Raw genomic sequence first — 18,583 nt, 5'->3', positions numbered from 1 at the left:
TTTGTTATGTAAATCTGTAATTATGCTTTTGAATTTCTATTCAACAGTAGTAGTAATGAAGATTAGACATTGATGTATAGTAAATGCTTCCTAACAACAATGAAGGAGTTATGAGATACGCTAGACGCTAGAAAGTTTGTAAGCCAATCTAACCAACATTCTAGAGTTGATCAAGTGAGTAGACTTCTTGAGTATTGATTTCAACCGTATACAGGTTGTCTGTAACAAGTGTAAAAACAATGTTTTCTAGCAGTTGAAGCTCAAACTATATTCCTCATCTCGGAGCAGATGAGTTCTTTCAAAACGTTCAATTCAATGAGCATAACGAAAAAACAGAAACCAAACGAGAAAGTTTGCCTTTAAGACAAGACGCCTAAATTTGAGATATATTGCAAGTTTAAATAGTATGCTTATAAAAAAAGCCTTGAAGACTGTTTGAGTGGAGCCTTTAAAAAAGTTCGTACATTTACTTTGATATCGAAGATCTTGTTGGAAAAATGTTTTTGAATCACAATGGTCAGGTACTGTAAAGTATCTTGACAATCTTTGTCTACTTTCTTCGTCTGAAAATAATAAATAGATTTTTGATATTTATTTGATTACAAGCACAGATTTTTTGGCCTAGATACTTGCTTACATACTAAGTTATATGTATTACCGCGTTATACTTGTTTTATTCGTTCATGTTGATTTTGTAAATTTGACACAAATGAAGCTAAGCTGTAATGACTTTTATACCCTATTCAGCATCTGTAATTTTTGATTTATTCTATAAATAAACAATAGAAAGAAAACATTGCTAATTTTCAACAATTTATTATTATTATACTATCACTATCTCATAGAAAGCTCTTAAATAACTGTCTTCGTAAAATTTAATATACTAAAATTAAGTAATCCAGTGCCTTTAAAGCAAAAAAAAAAAGTGCTGTGCAATTAGTATATTAGCCAGTTATCTTCTTTAAAAATATATATTTATGGACCTTTTTTTCATTTTAAAAAAGTTTATTATAATAGTTACAAAAACTGATTACACCATCTGACTTTAGAATAAATTTGATTAGCCAATTATTTAGCTTACATCATGATGCTGCATAAAATGACAAATACTGTCTGCCTACACAGTTGTTCAGACAAAAGGTACGCGATTGTATCGAATTAACAAAATCACTATTTATATTTGCATTTTTAGAGTACTAGGGGTTCAATAAGATAAAAGATTATAAGCAGTATTGAACGAATGAAGCATATAAATCTTTTACTTTAAGGTTGCTAATTTTGTCAGTGGTTGATCAGTTTTATCTCATTCGATGCATCATCTTACTGCTGCGCAATAATTGATTTAGAGCTATTCTAATGGATCTAAAATCTTGGATTGCTTCTAAAGCGAATATGTTATTATATAAGGTAATGCTTTACACTTTTACTGTAATTAACATTCAAGTTTTCAATATATTATGTGCGTATATTCGGCAAGAATTTACTTGATAAACTTATATAAAAAAAGGGTATTTGTTTTGGCAGGAAATCCCTTTTTTCTAGAATCAGATGGCTTACTGTGATTATTATTTCTACATGAAAAAAAAAAGCTTAAATTTTCCAATAGCTGCTTTCGAAGATATAAATTACATGCAAATTACACTTATTAAATTCAGAATTATAGCATTTATTAAAAGTTGTGATAATAGGTCAATGGGAGTTTCTTAACTATATTTTTTGGATTACAGCAAAACGAAATATAAATATTTAATAAACAAGTCATTTACAGTTATATTGGCTTCTATACAAAAGCGGATCAATATAAAGAAAAAAAAAAAAGGAGCAAGTGGAAGCATAGACAAAAAAATAAAAATAAAAAGCATGTATTTTAGTGAGCATGGAATACAAATAAAACATCGCCATGAGAAATTGATAAATAGCATCTATTTTCCTTATAAAGTATACTTTGCCGTAACAAACGAGCAAAGTATTTAAGAAAAGCTTAAAAGGTTTTTAAGTTTATGTTATGATTACGGCATTAAACAAAAATGAAGTTAAGCTGATACTCTATTTTAAATATTAAAGATGGATATCATAATTTTAACTGAATATCTTTAAGCATACGTAACCCTGCCGTCCGTTTTTGTTCCCAAAGAGATTTCTAGTAAGAATTGAGTTCATGTCTTTTACATAAAATCTATTATGTGGTGCACTGTTAATACATTATAACAGTTGTAACTATTGCTACGTTTAAATTACAACCTATGAATTGAAATTGATAAGTTAAAGCAATATAAGAAGGTCATCTTTTCTTTCTTCTCAAAGGTCTTTGAATTTTCTGTTAAGCATTTCCACACAAACATTGTAAGCTAGTCATTGTTTTATTTCGAGATTTCTGCAGTTTAAATCTATAACATACATACATCTTCTTTAAGTAATAACAACAAACATGATTTACCAATTAAAGGTTTTTAAGCAACTTTTTTTTCTTTTTACCGGTTATTTTTGATATTTTGTTTTTTTTTATAATAAATCTTCAATTTTATGGAAGAAAAAGGGCCAAATGACTTAATTTTGAAAGTTAACAGTGAAAATTCTATATAACACTCCTTTTAGAATAATTATTTGCCATCAGATTTGAGTAGAGGTCAAAATAGCGCTTTGCTTGATGGCTGATCCTTTTGCTGATAAACGTCTTATCTTTGAAGTTTTGGTTGTATTTTATAACCCATTGCTTTCTAGCAGTAATCAACGATGTGTTTTTGATATTTATGCTTATCAAATTTGCAAGAACCATATCACTTAGCCTTTGAAACACATTGGTATAGTATTAGAGGCAAAAAGCAGTGGTTCATAATGCGAATTACTAAGAAAATAGCTGACATATTCGCTTTTGCCAGCATTTCTTACTGTTTGAATTTAATAACTGCCGATTTTACGTCGACATTAAAGATATTAGACATTAATAATGTTGATTTGTATTCAAGTTTGACAGCATTTGCAGAACTGCTAATTATAGTGGTTGAGATTTTTAAGAAAAAAAAATACTTCAACTGAAAGTAGTTTGGTTTAGATAGTTTAATCTATAAGATTTGAAGAATCTTCTGTAGTAATCCATAAGTCAAATCAGTGTATGTATTATGTAGCCAAAAAAAAAAGTATATAAGGGGCTATGAGGGACTTGCTTTCTTCTATGGCGCTAACCATCATTTGAGGAGATGAAAGATAATACTCCTTAATAGCTAACTCTAAATTCAATGACAACAAAAAGAGTATAAAGCTAGAAAATAAGATTGTCAGCTACAATTTAAGCTTAAATGGTAACCATCTTCATTCAATTCGTTTCTGTTATATATCACATTCATATTTGTGTTCTTCATCACATTATGTTTGTATTACCCTCTAAACGTAGAAAAAAAGGGTAGCATATTCTAGATTTAGATTAAAACACGTGTTGGTAAATATTTCATGAAAAATAGAGATTAATATTTGAATAGCTTTGTATTTAAGAGTTCATTTTGTTTAGAAAGGCTTTCCATTTTACCGTCAGTTTGCAGATCCCCGCAGAGCTCCTTATTTTTTATACCCAGCTTAGTTTTTTATTTCATTCAGCCCTTTATTTCTTCCTTGCATTCTTTAACCATGTCCACAGCCACTTTTCAACATGACTTTGAGCCTTGTTTAGCACGCTTAGGAACAACACCAGAAGGTAATAAACATTTTTAAAAAAGCTTGCATATATAAGATATTAGTTCAAGATATATACTCATCTTCAAAGACGATCAGACAAACCTTCTTTTGTTAAAGAAGTTTATGCACTCGATGATATTGAAACCCTTCGTCAACTAATTATTAAGAAAGAAAGAGAAAGACAAGCAATTGCTAATGATCTTGAAGTTGCTGCTCGTATCGGTTTAGTCATATCTGAGACAAATGAAGCTATTCAAATAAAAGTAATGAACAAAAAAAATAAAAACTCGTAGCTTATGCATTAAAAGCTAGAGCATCTGGAAAGAGAAAACAGAATGTTTCAAGAAGAATTAAGGTCAAGGCCAACTTACCATGTGAAAAATGACAATGAAGAAACCAATGACGAAGAAGAACGCATTTTTTTACAACAGGAACTTGATCAAGCTAGAAGAGAGCTATCAAAATTTAGAAAAGAAATGGACGGTTTGTCTGCTCAATTAAATGACATGGCATCAGAGATGGTAAATTCAAAAGAAACGGAAAGATTCTGACAAAAATAAAAGTCTTACATAACTTCAGGTCGATTCTCGTTCAAAAGTGGGTGTTTACGCAAAAAGATTAGGTATTGAAAATAATGAAGACGCCCTCCTTTTTTATAATAACACAAGGATACGTGATTAGCTGAAGTAGAGCAAAAGTTAGCTGCAACAAGAGATGTAAATGCCAACCTACAGTCACTATTAGATAAAGCACTTACTTCACAAAAACAATCAAGCTCAAATACATCGCATCTTGTAAAAAATATTCAAATAGATTTGGAAAGAGTAATGTTTTTCTCTCAACATGCTACTACTTCTATATATTGAATTTTGCAAGATAGGTTGTTCAAGAAAACGAACAATTGAGAGTTCGTATAGCAGAACTGGAACAACAACAGGTAGAGAATGAAGAGAAGATAGCAGCTATGGTCATTCAGGCACAAGAATATGCATCACGATTAGAACAAGCGCAAAACACCATTCATAATCTGAGTGAGCCAAAACTGTTAGAAGACGATGAGCTTCTTAGCTTTCACAGTGGTTTTCATCCACTTTCGGTTTCATCACAAGAAGGCGCAAAGGAAACTGAAATAACAAAGGTAAAACTAGCTGCAATCGTAAATGCTAGCAATTCATGTATGTTTACTGTAGGGTCCAGTGTTCTCAGCAGAGTTTAGGCAAGAGATGCAAAAGGAAATCGAACGAAATTTAAACCTAAGAAATGAAATAAGGCACCGTATTATTACTGCTGATAACTCAATAAGCTCTGACAAAAAGAAGTCGGTAGAAGGATTAAAATACTTGGCAACAGAACGAGAAAGTGCAGGATTAGCCAGCTTGTCGACCAGCACAAGTTCTTCCACTAATTCATCCATACTGTCTACTGTTATGAAAAAAGACATCATGCACACGTCAACGCAACATCATCCTCAAGAAGAAGAACAAAATACTCCTAAAGCGCCTATGCTGCGGCCTGCTAGTTTCTTGACTGGATTTGGAGGATTCGGCTCAGATGGGCTCAATATGGGAGGAAACTTTATTACACGAGGAATGCCTCCACGTACATTTTCTAGTGTAGGAAGTAGAAATAATGAACCAAGTATATCCACACGGTTTTTCCAAAGGTTAACCTCTAGACTGGAAGATTATGAAAAGAAAACTTGGAATACTTCTTCATAGAAATACATATTTAAAAATAGATCGTTTTCTAATTATCGATAATTTCCTTTCTTCCTTTCTAATATTTTGTATCCAAAAATGTTTTCTAAATCATTTTTGTTTTTGCATATAAAAACAATCACATCTTCTGGGAAAGATGTTAACAACAACTCTTTAAGGGATGATTTAGATATTGTATCTCTCTGAGTGTATTGAGCTATCCATAGTTTAGGATTAAGGTGTTATTGTTTCATTAAGGATGGTTGCGTATTTAGAACGACTATTAGAGTTCAAGAATATAGCTGTCATAAGCGTAGAATCGACACAGGTATGTCTACTTGTGATCTCTCAGACACAGATGATGTGTCCATAGAGACATCGTCGAATAACATGACAATTTCAAGAGGGGGCACTTTTGCAGTAACTGGGTTAGAGACAGCGGTGGACAATATAGCAGACTGATTGTTTGAATCTGAAGGGACTGCAGGATTATCTTTCCTTCTTTTATCTAAAGCAACTTTCTCAGGACACTGAGACCAGATAAGATCGGATTTAAAACAATAATAAAGGTACACTTGTTACTGGGCGCCTCTTTACCTTCATTGACACTATGGTCAAGTCCATGATAATACACGATATGACTTTCCATAAGCATGAATAAAATATTATGATAATTCCTCACTACATGCCGGATCGGCCCACTCAATGGGATGATTAAAATCAAAAAAGGCTTTCTTTGGTCTAGGTCAAGAGGAACAATCAAGGATAACGTAATCAGATCCTAGGAAAACACCGGTGTCAGCATCAGTAACAATACCAACAGCACGTATAATACTATAGTTGCTAAGGGTGCTATGTAAACCTTCTAGGAGGTGTTGAGGTCTCAGCCAAGGTAAACCTTAAAGAGAAATATACTTATAACAAAGCTCAGACGACAAGCAACAACAGGATGAATGACAACTATGTCATCAAACTTCAGTCCGTCGTTACATGCCAAAGTGCAAAATCCCTCATCGCCGAAGTTTATTTCAGGTTACCGATTAGAGCTGGACTGACGAACTACAAGGCCTACATAGTCCTTAATTTGGTAAAAAAAAAAAAAACTAATTCATACATATTGTGATCGGATTCACGACGGGAAGCAATGTCAAAGAAAATGCTTCCAGTTGACTAGAAAACTTCTCAGTAAGCGGTATCGATAGCCACAGAAATAGAAGTGGCTGCATTCATATCAACCAGGATAAATGAGGAACATGAAACATGTAAGTGACCATAGAGCAAACATTCGCAGGTGACGGTAGGAATTTGATACACTTTCGAATAGAGTACAGTTGGATTGCGTTGAGAAGAGGGGCTAGTACCGTTCGGTCGAGCAGTCTGGTTTGAATACCTATCTTTATCAGGTGGCTAAGCAACTTTAGGCGAAAGAATAGTATTCCATTTGGGTCTTGCCAGTTTTTTATTCCAATTTTGTTACCTCTTCCAATCATTTTTAATAGAAATAATGTATCTGGTGTGACTTTCATTTAAAGGACAAAATCTACAGTTCGTATCATGCCTTTCTTTTTAGAAATAAGCTGTTTACATAAGCAATGTCTACACCTACTCGAAGAAGACTTATGCGTGACTTTAAGGGAATTCAAAGCGATCCACCAGGTAAAGTATCTTCATGAATTGTAACCTATTTTTCACGTTAGCTTTTTATGAAATTAATTACATGTATATGCAGCTGGTGTATCAGGTAATTACAATAAGCATGTTCTCTTTGTTCTTAGTTCGTAATGTTCTATATAGGTGCGCCTTGTCCAGATAATATTATGATGTGGAATGCTGTCATCTTTGGTCCAGGTATATAAAAAATTGAGGTTTTTTTTTATATATTGTGCTTAGATTAATATTCTCTAATAGCTGACACTCCTTTTGAGGATGGTACATTCAAACTAGCCTTACAGTTTGATGAAACCTATGTAAGTTGGAGTCATTATTTTTATTCTTTATTAATCAATTCCTCTTTATTCCTCTATTAGCCAAACAAACCACCTCAAGTAAAGTTTGTATCAAAAATGTTTCACCCCAATGTATATGCAAATGGAGAGCTTTGCCTGGATATTTTGCAGAATCGATGGAGTCCAACTTATGATGTTGCTGCAATATTAACTAGTATTCAATCACTTTTTAACGATCCTAACCCTAACTCACCAGCGAATGCAGAAGCGGCCAATCTTTATCGAGAAAATAGAAAGGAATACGTAAGAAGGGTTCGAGAAACCGTCGAGCAATCTTGGGAATAATTGCATAAAATAACAAGAAAAAAGAACAAAAGAAACAGAAATAATTTCACAAAATATACATGCAATACTTTCATATTTTTTGTATAATAGAATAAAGCAGTGTGTTCATCAATCTTTTACATCCAAACTTCATGTACGAAAAAAGTGAATTGCCTAAACTCTTACAGATAAATTCATCTTTATTCCTCTCCGTGATTCATCGTTAGGTCATTCCGGAGCGCTTGGGGATAAATTAGGTGTACCAGTTCACAGTAAATGCAATTAAGTCTTTAGGAATAATATAGTAGAATGCGATGTTAAAAAGTACATGAAGAATTTGAATACATGTTGATTTTCTTACGATCCTTCATTTTCTTTTTTCCTAAACTTGACTATAGTAAAAAAAAAATAAAAAAAAATATAGTAATCAATTAGAGCATTTAAAACAAAGCGTTACGTTGTAAGATACATGCTCCACTCTTATGTAGGTTACATAGCCAATCAGTTACTCTTTCAAGTTTCAATAAAAGTGTCATTTCCTTTTTCTTTAAACAACACACAATTATTACTGCTCTAAACTGAGATTTTAAGACATCGCTCACAATTCATTTTTTATTGAGCCGTCAAAATATCAGATTCACTGGCATCAGTGATTGAAAGAACGCTAGTATGGAAAGGCTTACCACAAGCAGTACCGAGATCAATGTTGTTATCATTGTAGTGGTGAACACTCATTTTGGACAACATGGCATAATATCCAATTTTAGATTTGCAAAAAGGACAGCTACCGGCGATAACGATCAACTTGGCTATAAAATAAAATGCCAGTGATCGGTTGGGGGGACATTCTCAGCCCTGAAAGGGGCAAGATGTAAACAAAAAAGATGACCACTTTTTTATATTAGGCTCCTGTCCACCAAGTAAAACTGTAGTCAATTAAATGCTTTGCCTTTTCATTGACGAATAGTCTTTAAAGAGGACTTGTGACTAAGAGTGTATTTACCAAATTTGGTAACGAGTTGAAGGCAAGAATTGATAGATTCGGCGTTCTTCTTGGACTTTGCAGCAGGTACTATTTTTAAAATAAAATGAAAAAAACTGAAAAAAATACACTTGAAAGTGGAATGAATTCATTAAGCCACTGTGACAATTTTTATTCAATTTGCATGTTATCCTCATTGTTTATCTTTTCACTCGGTTTTTCTTCCTTTGTCTCTTCTTGTAAAGTGTTTTCACCCTTGAGGTTTTCGATCTTGTTATCAATCAAGTTATGAAGAGCAATCACAGCACGAATCATACTTGACAAATAAATCAATAATAATTGATCATTCGTCTTTGTGCTAAATGATTGAACCATTTCTTGACTTTCTAAATTGGGTAATAGATTAAACATATCTTGGAGGTTGTAGATGATTTGATGGTTCACGGGCAATTGACCACTAACGACCTTTTCCAGATAATGGCGAATTTCCTCTAAACGACCTTGCAATCCACCCAATGATCCCAATTGAGATGAAATACGTGTTGATAATGTACCTACTGCGTTATCCTTAATATCACGTAACAAGTGTTCAACACCAATCTCTTCGGCTTCCTCAGCGACAATTTCTGATGGGATGTGCATGAATGTTTTCGTAGTTGTCGTACCATCCTGTCATACATATTGTTAATAAAAAATAAAGAGACTACAGCAGGAAACTTACATCTTTAATTTCTTCAATGGCAAAATAAGCATCTGTGGGTATTTCTTCATCATTTGGTTTTACATCGACAATAACAAGTACAGGATTAGGTGTGTATCGTTTAAAGAGTTCGTTAATTTCCAAATCTGAAGAACGAAGTTTGGGTCCACTGTGATACCAACCAATCAACTTTTCCTTTGCTAAGAGAAAGAATAAGAAAGCATGAAACATCATTGCCTTGCCTATACTTACCATTTACTTTTTTAAACATATCATTCATTGCTTCAACATAATTATGATCTAAAAACCAAACTGAAGGGTCTTTTTCATCTTCTTCAAAAGGAACTATACAGAAGCATTATAAAAGATGTAATTGCTTTCTATTTGAAGTTTACCAGCAAAACTGTTTGAAATATTGACAGTTTTCCCCTTATTTTGACCAAGTAATACACCAACTACACGCTTCTTTGTATCCTTGGCAACTCTGTTATAGTGGTCAGTTGCTGAAAGCAAGACTAGTGGGTGAACGTGAGCTGTTATGGATGATTGAACTGTTGCAGGCATTTGTCTAGAAAAAGAAGTGTGTATTTTTGAAAGCGAAAAAAAAAGAAAGGTTGTAAAAAATACGCGTAATTGTCTAATTTGAAAAGGCGCTAATCTGACATCATCAGCATCTTTTTTTTTTTGGTAATGCAACTCTCTACCGCTTGTTTTTTGAATGAACAAAATTGAATTTCTTTCTTTTCAAAATCAGTTTATGATGTAAAGGTGGAATGAATTAGTTTAAGTTACTATATCATTGAATCTTCATACGGTATTCCACATCACTTCAATTGTTTGCAAAGCTAAGCAGATCCCATAAGGAATCCATTGCTGTTGAATTCTAGAACCATTCCAGCATTCCTCATTTTCATATAAAAAGAGAGAATGCTGCTGTTATACTATGAAATAAGAGTGAACTAGTTTTAATGTGACCCTTTTGCTTTTTTATGTTGTAACATGACATTGTTCTTAGCAAAACTAAAAAAGTGCATGCACCTGTTATACCAAAAAAGCGATTGGTGTTTGAATAGGTACAATAAACTGTAAAAGAAGAGATATTTGCTCTTGGCTTCATTGAGAATGGCTTCATGTAATATATCAAATTGAATTCGATACACAAACTCGTTTTGTAATAAAAAACAATCTACAAACCAAGTTATACGTTTGTAAAATGAATGTTATCAATGGGCGATGAATATGATTAAAGTAAAGAAACCAAAATTTTTTTCAAGAGTTCACTTTCAAAGACGCGTCTTTTAAGATTGATTCAAAGAAATGAAGTCAGTATGGGTATCATATTGTTTAAAATAACCAAGCAGTATATATGGCTCAAAGGGAGCTGTACTCAAAATGCATTTGAAGCAAGTGAGTATAGTAGTTCTGATGTTGTTAATGTCAAGTAACCAATTTAAATCGAAATGTAGTCATACCATATCGACTTTTTCCTTTCTTTCTCCCTTTCTTGCTTGCAGTAAACATCATGTCAACATTGGATTGGCTTAATGATGATTCTCAAGATTACAATAGGATACCTAAAAGACTATTCAGTGTAATCAACACACCTAACGCAAATTCTACTGTCAACAAACCTCGAGAAACCATCATGCATGAGATTGAGCAAACCATCTTGGATGTCGTTCAATCATTATCCATGGGTGAACCTATTCAGGTACCTGCCAGTACCAGAAAGTCAAGAAGGTAACAAAAAAAGAGGAGAGAGTTTCTTTGTGATGAGATGTAATGGATTTGTGTTAGTAAAAGAAAGAAGACGGACAGTTCATCATCTCAGCAACAAAACAAAGAAAATGGTGTTGCTAGTTATCAGACAAGAAGGTTAAAATTATCAAGCGAAAGGTCTACAAGAGCACTTGGTAAGCGTATACAACATGCAATCACATAAACTTACTTTGATAGCTCGTTATTTATCGGTATTACGAATGATCTATGAAGCGTTGGCCTATAAAATCGTTGTTACAAAAAGAGACATGTTTTATAGAGACGTCGAATTATTTCATACGCAAAGCGTAGTAAATATTGTAAGTCCCTACAATGAGACATGTTGCCATAATTAACATTGATAAAGATTGTGGATGACATTTCTTGCTATTATAATGTACCAAGATCTGCTTTAAATGTTGCAAGTGTTTAACATAAAACACGGTAAATAAGAGCTAAAATCAGTAATGATAGAGTGCCGCCTCAAAAGGTTTAGTATTTGGTTCCATTGTGATTAAATTAAAAAACAACAAGATGTTGGATTGTATGACGCGTATTAACAAATTAGACTGTCATGATGTGCAGGTGAGTCTCATCTTGCTTCGTTCTTCAGCTTATTCTAATAGTATATAGGGGTTACTAATACCACCTGCAAGTGAAATAGCCGAAATTCAATGCAAAGCTAGATGTATGATTATCATTGAAAAGGAGGTAAGCGGTATACTCTAGGACTTTATCATGCCCATACTATGAGTATAGGCTACTTTTCGTCATTTGGTTTCCATTGGCTTTTGTCAAACTTGGGCCCAAAATTGTATTCTTGTCACGGCAAGTTTTCTAAGCATGTTCAATGGCCATGTCTATTGACTATTTTCCGCGTAGGGCAAAGGATATCCTGACTTGGCAACAAGGCAGTTTGTAAAAAGATTTTCCAAAGAGTATAGCCATTTGCCTATACTTGCATTGATGGACAATGATCCGCATGGTTTGGATATCTATGCTACTTACAAATGGGGAGCAAGGGTGAACGAGAGATGGATGAAGGCACAGCATATTTACTTGATTGATAGGCATTTGCATTTGATGTATTCAATTTGGCAGTAGAGAGCATCCGATTGATCGGCCTAACTTGTCAAGACAGAATAGAGTACATGTCATTCATTACTCTCTGCTTTACCATTCATCCTTTCTCTAGTTTCAATATTTCAAGCCATCATTTTATTCCTCTTACAAAAAGAGACAAATCAAAGTGCCTCAGTATGGTCAAGACACACGATATCGATGAAATACCCGGATCTAGCCAAATGAGAGACAGAGGCTGGGCTGATAGTGATTCTCAAGTATCCACCCATGCTCATCAAACTTATGTGTAAGGTCATTTGGACGATCATTATCAAGCTAACTTTCAATTAGCAATGAAATCTTTGAGCTCTTGAGAACCAATTACAAATGCGAGCTACAGTCTCTTTACACATTTGGGCCCTATGGCCTAAGTAATTTCTTGATCAAAAAGTTGACCAAATACATTTAAGAACCCGTGTGTGCTTTTTTTTTTCCTGCAATTTAAAAATCCCTTTTTTTTTGTTTGGCTTTTATTTCATATACAAAATAAACAAAATGGCTGATTCGTAAGTGGACTTGTTCTTTTATTGCTCTCTTTTTTTTCTTACATGTTTCTCTATTCATCTTGATAGACAACGCATGATTCTAGATCCAGGTTTGAAAATGATGTAATGTAGCATCATCTCGTTTTGACCTTTTCTCTTGTAGCCATTCGCGATTGGGTTCTTATTCCAGTTATGGTGGTCATGGTTTTGGTAGGTGTTCTTCGTCATCATATCACCATGTTGATTACTGGTGCACCTAAAACGCCTCAACCAAAATCTATTCGAGAATCGTAAGTGTCATTTGAACTTTATGTCATCCCATCCCCTCTTTTCTCCTTTAGAAAACTCACTTCAGATTAGTAAAGCACTTTTACGTGCTATGCGCCTAAGAACATTTGGCAATATGATTCCTCAACATGCTTTTGAGGTTCGTAAAGCTTATTTGGCGGATGCTTTTGAAAAGGGTGATTATCTCAAAAACCCTCAAGCTAACAAGGAAAACACGACACCACCTAATCCCATGACAGACCCAGAGATGATGGAAGGTATGATGGATGGTTTAAAGAAGCAGATGATGAATATGGTACCTCAAATGATCATTATGGGCTGGATCAACTTCTTCTTTCAAGGCTTTGTCGTCAGTAAGTGATGAAATAGTTTTAGATGTGTGTGTGAAGCCAATCATCTGTAGTCAAACTTCCTTTTCCTCTCACACCTCGTTTTAAATCCATGTTGCAAAGTGGTGTGGACACACGCGATATGGATGTCACCTGGGTCTCTTCTCTTTCTTGGTACTTTCTCAACTTGTTTGGTTTAGGCAGTGTTTTTTCACTCATCTTGGGAGATAACAACGGTAAGAAGGAAATCGATGGGTGAAAACTCGGCTTTTCATACTTTTATTAGCTGCTGGTGTAGACATGACAGCCATGAGCGCTATGCCTGGTATGATGCCTGGCATGGGTCAACCCGGTCAACCTCAAGATTTCAAGAAACTCTTTATGGCCGAAAAAGAAAATGTCATGATCACACCTCATGCTTGGGATCTGGATGATATTGAAGAAAGATTGTTAAAGAAATACGGTAAAAAGGTCGCCACGAATAAAAAGGAAACGGCCAGTACGGCCACCACACCTAACGCAAAGTCCATCATTGCACAGAAAAAGTTGAATAAACGTCGTTGATAATAAAAAAAAAAACATTTTATTTATAGTTGTCTAGATTTAGCAAATCCCACTCGTCCCTGTTCAAAATCATATACTGAATAATAGCTCCTCAAAAACGTATCCCCCAAAATGACCAGAGGCGTTTCTGCCTCTGCTATGCCAGAATAACACATATCATTGAACGCGTTCATAATACTATTGGATCTCGCACGCACCAAGTCTTTGACAAAGACAGGAAAATCATGGCCGCCGATATGAAACGTGATGGTCTGTTTTGAATCTGAGTCCGCCAGGCTACAAGGCATCCGCCAGCCATAAAAAAAATTATATTTAGCTTGAGGGATTGCAGCATGAATCGCCTTGGACATGGCCGAAGGCAAGATGATCAAGGTGGTGCCTGTGTCGATGATTGCAGGCATGGTTTTGCCGTTCATCACGTTTTTGCCATTGACTTGGATACCACTCAAGTTGACTTGCCAGTATTTCTTTTCGGTCAGTGAGACATATTTAAAATCACCTTCGAAATACTTGGGATTGACATCACCAAATAACTATCGCAAACGTGTCAGCGGATTGGGTTCCCTGATGCTGATAACAAACCTACAATTTCGCCTTTCCCCCCACGATTGATCTTGCCAAGATGGAAACTCACGATCGGTTGTCTGATTTCACCCGCAAGGTATAACTCTTCCACAACCGATCGTTGAATACCCGTGTAGGCCAACGGAGGAAATGCCAGGCCAAAGATGCCGTCCAGATACCTATCATGAGCCAACTCGGGTGTTTCTGATGAAACCAAGCCGATCAATTGACGTGGTTGTGTGTATTCTCCAAGGTGAACCGCATCATAACCCGTATAGCCCTGAACACTGGATCCATCGCCATATTGTAATTTCCAAGTCTTGTTGCTTACCATTTCAAATGTAGATGACTTGGCTGGATCAAAACGTGGATGAGAACCGCAGGTTGTGAGGCAGATGGAAGAAGGAACCCAGATATCTGAACTGCCTGTATCAAAATCCATACTGAATCTTTGAGGAGGTGTTCCAATAGAGATCTCACCCACGTACTACCAGAGTTTTTTTTGTTGGTTGTCTTTTTTGTTTTCATTTGCTTTTACCTCAATATCAACATAGGCGCTTTGTAAATCAATACCAGAGATTACTGAATTCATCCTGGCATCCAAGGTTTGATCTATAATACCATATTTACCAAGAGCACGCTTTACTCGCTGTAAGGTACTTAATGCATTTCCCTCTGCATGCTGAAGCTCAACGCTATAATAAAGCTTTAATCTCTTTCCTTCACTTTCGTCCTGCTTTTCTATACTTTAAACGCTGCCCAGAGACAGATAGATAAGAGTGTGCTCCAACAAGTAAAAGGATCCATCCGTTATATTTCATAATGTAATGGGCTGATAAAGAAACGGTTCTTTTCTCCTTTTCTTTTCTGTATCCTTTTTATACAGAGTTCTTTTTTTGCCTGTGTCCGTTAGGTTTTACAGTCAAAACATGAATTATTAAAAAGTACTCTTTATTTCAGCTTGAAACTTCTCCCTCGCTTCTCATCAACATCATGGATCGTTTTGAATTCGATTGTATTTTTATTCACAAAGAGCCTGTAAGGCTTATATAACTTATTCTTTCACATCCAGGATCAATTGTTTTTTCTCTGGACTCTTGTGAAATTTTAAACGAAACTGAAAAACTTAAAATTAGCAAGGAAAAAGGCTTGCTGACTACATTTTAAATTAAAATATACTTTATTGATGTCAGCAAGCCGTGAAAATTTCAAATTCGAGTCATAGTATGAATTCATTATTTCTATTCTAAAAACAGTATTAAAAGAAGGGGGAAAATTAGGTCTAGGATAGCCGAAAGGGAGGGAGGGGGGGGGAGTCTATACAAAATATATACAAAAATCTTTTACATTTCAATAATCCACAACTTTTTGTTTCTTGATAACATGTACATCTTCACTCTTCCTTCTTGTCCACTTGTACGTCTCATTTCGTTTCATGACCGAATGTAACAAGATCGCATTGAAGCTCACACTTCGATGAAGGATCCTTTGGCTCTGAATCGGAACTGTTCCGGTCGTAGAGACCGTCATCTTCAGATCGATCGTCCTCGCCGTCGTCTTTCTCCACTCATCCCTATTTCGAGCACAGACTGAGACGAGTTCGACCGATTTGGGAAAGAGGAGAGCAAGCGCTTGAAAGTAAGGATAGACGATCAGGTCAATGAAGCTCGTGTTCATCGTGGCTGGTTCGGCCGCGATCTGTGACACAAACCCCCGCTGATGTTCTTCTTCGGCCTGTCGAGAGAATTCGATGCAGACCAGCCTTGAAAGCTCCCGAGAGACTTGCCAGGGACGACAGGGGTTGCTGACATCAGCTGCATGAATCAAGATGTTGCAGAGCATCAGTCGTTCCTCTTGTGTTAACCTTGTCGGCTTGTCGAGATTCTCATGGATTTTATCCGGTCCATGCTCCTCCTCCTCCTCTTTGACCTTCACATCCTCCTTTAGGTTTTCCTTGAACCATTTTTCAAAATAAGAAAGTGGGTCCTTTGAGTCGCTGAAGAGAGGCTTGAGCGTGTTTTGTTTCATGTGGCGAACAATGTCTTGCAAAACAGAAATGTTATCCAGCAAAGCATAATGACACATCATGTCTGTGGCCAAGATCATCTTGACCATTGAACGTTTGAATTCAAAAGGTGTCATTGGGCTTGCGTAATATTTACTCTTGGATTCAATGTGCCGAGTCAAGTTGTGTTTGTCTATGAGTTCCAAGGCTAATTTACATGAATTGCTTTCTAGGACTGAAAGGTTATTGAATTCTTCTGCTAATTTGGATCGACAGGATATCTCAAAGTGGTTGTTTTTCCCTGGCTACAAGTACAATATTTTTTAGTATCATTTTCTCTCTCTCTTTTTTTTTTTTTTAGGTGCTCTTACATGTCCAATGTCATGACATAATGCTGCGATAATCAACAAAGTCACTTCAATTCTTGTGAGATGTTCTGACATTTCATAAAGCTCCAAAAAATGATACAAGACCATGACAACGTCTACCGCATGGTAAAATGAATGATAAGGATTGTCCTTGTATCCTCTATCGACATCAATCAAAAAATCAAGAAATTCTGAGATTGTGATACCCAGCGTTTGACAAACTTCCATTCGCTGTACGAGTCCACAGATAAATCCATAGACTTCACTTCTTGGTTTGTTCAAACAGTGAATAATCCAGTGTATAATCATAGGGCTTTTCTATTATTTTCAACATTGTCTGAAAGTAAACAGTCAGCGGAGGACATGGATTGGCTTGGTGCTTACTGTTTCTATCTCAAATAGATCTTGAGCTTGTAACGTATTGTTTCTTAAAATGATCATTGTTACACAAGAAACTTTTTTTTTTTTGCAGAAAGAAGAAAAGAAGAGGTTCGCATACGTTCTTTATTTAAATGTTATTTTTAAATATTTCGTCATACGATTGTTCTCTTAGACCACTCTATGCTAAAAGCGTCAAATTCAATGGCCGAAATAAGCCACTTTTTTCTGAAACCTCTCTCTTTATCTCGCGTCATGGAGCCGAGAACGTCATGTAGATCCATGTGTTACATAAAACAGAAAATTCTTTTTTGATAAAGAAAATGGCGATAGATGAGTAGTTGCGTTTTTCAAGATACAATAATTGCTGACAAAAAGAAATAAAATGCTATTCATGGTTTCAATTGATTCTTTATTATTTTGCTGGATCAATTCTTGTAAAAAATGTATACATTTGTATAGTTGAACTAATTCATATTTAACTTGATTTATAAAGACACAATATCAAAGAAAAAAAAAAGGAGCAATTCAGGTACTGTATACATTGTATATTAATCCTTTGCACATTTCATTCCATGTTGACTATAATAAACAGCCTCTTTTTTTCTTAGTTCTTCTCTATTACCTTCTTTGTGTGTACCTTATCTTGACGATTAAAATATACTTTAATTCTTATAGATTACAATGAATCAAATAAGCTCTTTGCTCATAAATCTTGCCCTTTTAGATTGAAATCGTGAAAAATGGAATCAGAAACAGCCTGAGGATGTGTAGATTGATTTGAAGAAGGATTTGAAGCAAACGAATGAATTGACATTCCGACATGTCTGTTTGGAAAAAAATCAAAGACATTGGGCCAACCCGAAGTCATCCCCTCCCCCTTTTCAATCCATCTATAAAATACATCATGGTGAGTTGTTTGAAGAGGGATGTAATATAGAAAAAAGATGAAGAAAATGGATGGATGAATAGATTGGATAGACAACGATTCAAAAACCAATAGATAGAATTTCAGTTTAATCTTCACCATTTCAATAATTCTAATGAATCAGAAAAAAAAAAAAATCACAAATTCACAATCTCGATGCCCTCCATCAACACCTCTTTTTCTCTATATTTCGTCTCTTTTAACAATTCGGTTTTGTATTGACAGTCGTTTGATAGGACACAAAGACTCCCGTCAAGCTTGCTAGAGTTACAAAGGTTCTCGGCCGTACCGGTTCTCGTGGTGGTGTCACTCAAGTGCGTGTAGAGTTCATGGACGACACCAACCGTTCCATCATTCGTAACGTCAAGGGTCCTGTTCGTGAAAACGATATTCTCTGTCTTTTGGAATCTGAACGTGAAGCTCGTCGTCTTCGTTAAAACCAATAAAACATATCCCAGAATTTTAACACATTTTAT

The 18,583-nt window shown here is 35.1% G+C and overlaps 9 protein-coding genes across 9 annotated transcripts; 6 read left to right on the top strand and 3 right to left on the bottom strand.

Moving 5' to 3' along the window:
* Nucleotides 1-3,621: 3,621 nt before the first annotated feature.
* RO3G_05878 (uncharacterized protein) lies at nt 3,622-4,220 on the top strand (the record flags this gene model as incomplete). Its single annotated transcript, XM_067660468.1, has 3 exons — nt 3,622-3,688; nt 3,787-3,932; nt 4,101-4,220. The coding sequence occupies 3 exons, from the start codon at nt 3,622-3,624 to the stop codon at nt 4,218-4,220; spliced, it is 333 nt and encodes a 110-aa protein (XP_067516569.1).
* A 413-nt stretch (nt 4,221-4,633) lies between these two features.
* Nucleotides 4,634-5,387, top strand: RO3G_05877 (uncharacterized protein; the record flags this gene model as incomplete). Its single annotated transcript, XM_067660467.1, has 2 exons — nt 4,634-4,807; nt 4,860-5,387. The coding sequence occupies 2 exons, from the start codon at nt 4,634-4,636 to the stop codon at nt 5,385-5,387; spliced, it is 702 nt and encodes a 233-aa protein (XP_067516568.1).
* A 1,571-nt stretch (nt 5,388-6,958) lies between these two features.
* On the top strand, nt 6,959-7,657 carry RO3G_05876 (ubiquitin-conjugating enzyme E2 2; the record flags this gene model as incomplete). The annotated part of the gene is made up of 4 exons (XM_067660466.1): nt 6,959-7,022; nt 7,161-7,214; nt 7,275-7,333; nt 7,394-7,657. The coding sequence occupies 4 exons, from the start codon at nt 6,959-6,961 to the stop codon at nt 7,655-7,657; spliced, it is 441 nt and encodes a 146-aa protein (XP_067516567.1).
* Nucleotides 7,658-8,248: 591 nt separating this feature from the next.
* Nucleotides 8,249-9,882, bottom strand: RO3G_05875 (uncharacterized protein; the record flags this gene model as incomplete). The annotated part of the gene is made up of 6 exons (XM_067660465.1): nt 8,249-8,445; nt 8,640-8,708; nt 8,873-9,287; nt 9,340-9,518; nt 9,571-9,663; nt 9,714-9,882. The coding sequence occupies 6 exons, from the start codon at nt 9,880-9,882 to the stop codon at nt 8,249-8,251; spliced, it is 1,122 nt and encodes a 373-aa protein (XP_067516566.1).
* Nucleotides 9,883-10,646: 764 nt separating this feature from the next.
* RO3G_05874 (uncharacterized protein) lies at nt 10,647-12,361 on the top strand (the record flags this gene model as incomplete). The annotated part of the gene is made up of 9 exons (XM_067660464.1): nt 10,647-10,759; nt 10,888-11,058; nt 11,116-11,231; nt 11,275-11,387; nt 11,551-11,661; nt 11,710-11,787; nt 11,959-11,994; nt 12,147-12,176; nt 12,272-12,361. 9 exons carry the CDS (start codon nt 10,647-10,649, stop codon nt 12,359-12,361), a joined length of 858 nt encoding a protein of 285 aa, XP_067516565.1.
* Nucleotides 12,362-12,693: 332 nt separating this feature from the next.
* Nucleotides 12,694-13,864, top strand: RO3G_05873 (uncharacterized protein; the record flags this gene model as incomplete). Its single annotated transcript, XM_067660463.1, has 6 exons — nt 12,694-12,704; nt 12,771-12,793; nt 12,847-12,973; nt 13,044-13,324; nt 13,375-13,536; nt 13,587-13,864. 6 exons carry the CDS (start codon nt 12,694-12,696, stop codon nt 13,862-13,864), a joined length of 882 nt encoding a protein of 293 aa, XP_067516564.1.
* Nucleotides 13,865-14,411: 547 nt separating this feature from the next.
* Nucleotides 14,412-15,249, bottom strand: RO3G_05872 (uncharacterized protein; the record flags this gene model as incomplete). The annotated part of the gene is made up of 3 exons (XM_067660462.1): nt 14,412-14,915; nt 14,967-15,123; nt 15,176-15,249. The coding sequence occupies 3 exons, from the start codon at nt 15,247-15,249 to the stop codon at nt 14,412-14,414; spliced, it is 735 nt and encodes a 244-aa protein (XP_067516563.1).
* Nucleotides 15,250-15,778: 529 nt separating this feature from the next.
* On the bottom strand, nt 15,779-17,029 carry RO3G_05871 (uncharacterized protein; the record flags this gene model as incomplete). Its single annotated transcript, XM_067660461.1, has 2 exons — nt 15,779-16,738; nt 16,805-17,029. 2 exons carry the CDS (start codon nt 17,027-17,029, stop codon nt 15,779-15,781), a joined length of 1,185 nt encoding a protein of 394 aa, XP_067516562.1.
* A 1,057-nt stretch (nt 17,030-18,086) lies between these two features.
* RO3G_05870 (40S ribosomal protein S28) lies at nt 18,087-18,544 on the top strand (the record flags this gene model as incomplete). The annotated part of the gene is made up of 2 exons (XM_067660460.1): nt 18,087-18,089; nt 18,344-18,544. The coding sequence occupies 2 exons, from the start codon at nt 18,087-18,089 to the stop codon at nt 18,542-18,544; spliced, it is 204 nt and encodes a 67-aa protein (XP_067516561.1).
* Between the last annotated feature and the right edge of the window lie 39 nt (nt 18,545-18,583).

The sequence above is a fragment of the Rhizopus delemar genome, genomic scaffold (assembly GCF_000149305.1).
Source record: "Rhizopus delemar RA 99-880 supercont3.4 genomic scaffold, whole genome shotgun sequence".
Taxonomy (NCBI): Eukaryota; Fungi; Mucoromycota; class Mucoromycetes; order Mucorales; family Rhizopodaceae; genus Rhizopus; species Rhizopus delemar.
Note: the sequence above shows the minus strand (reverse complement) of the source record. Positions and strands in the feature narration are given on the sequence as shown.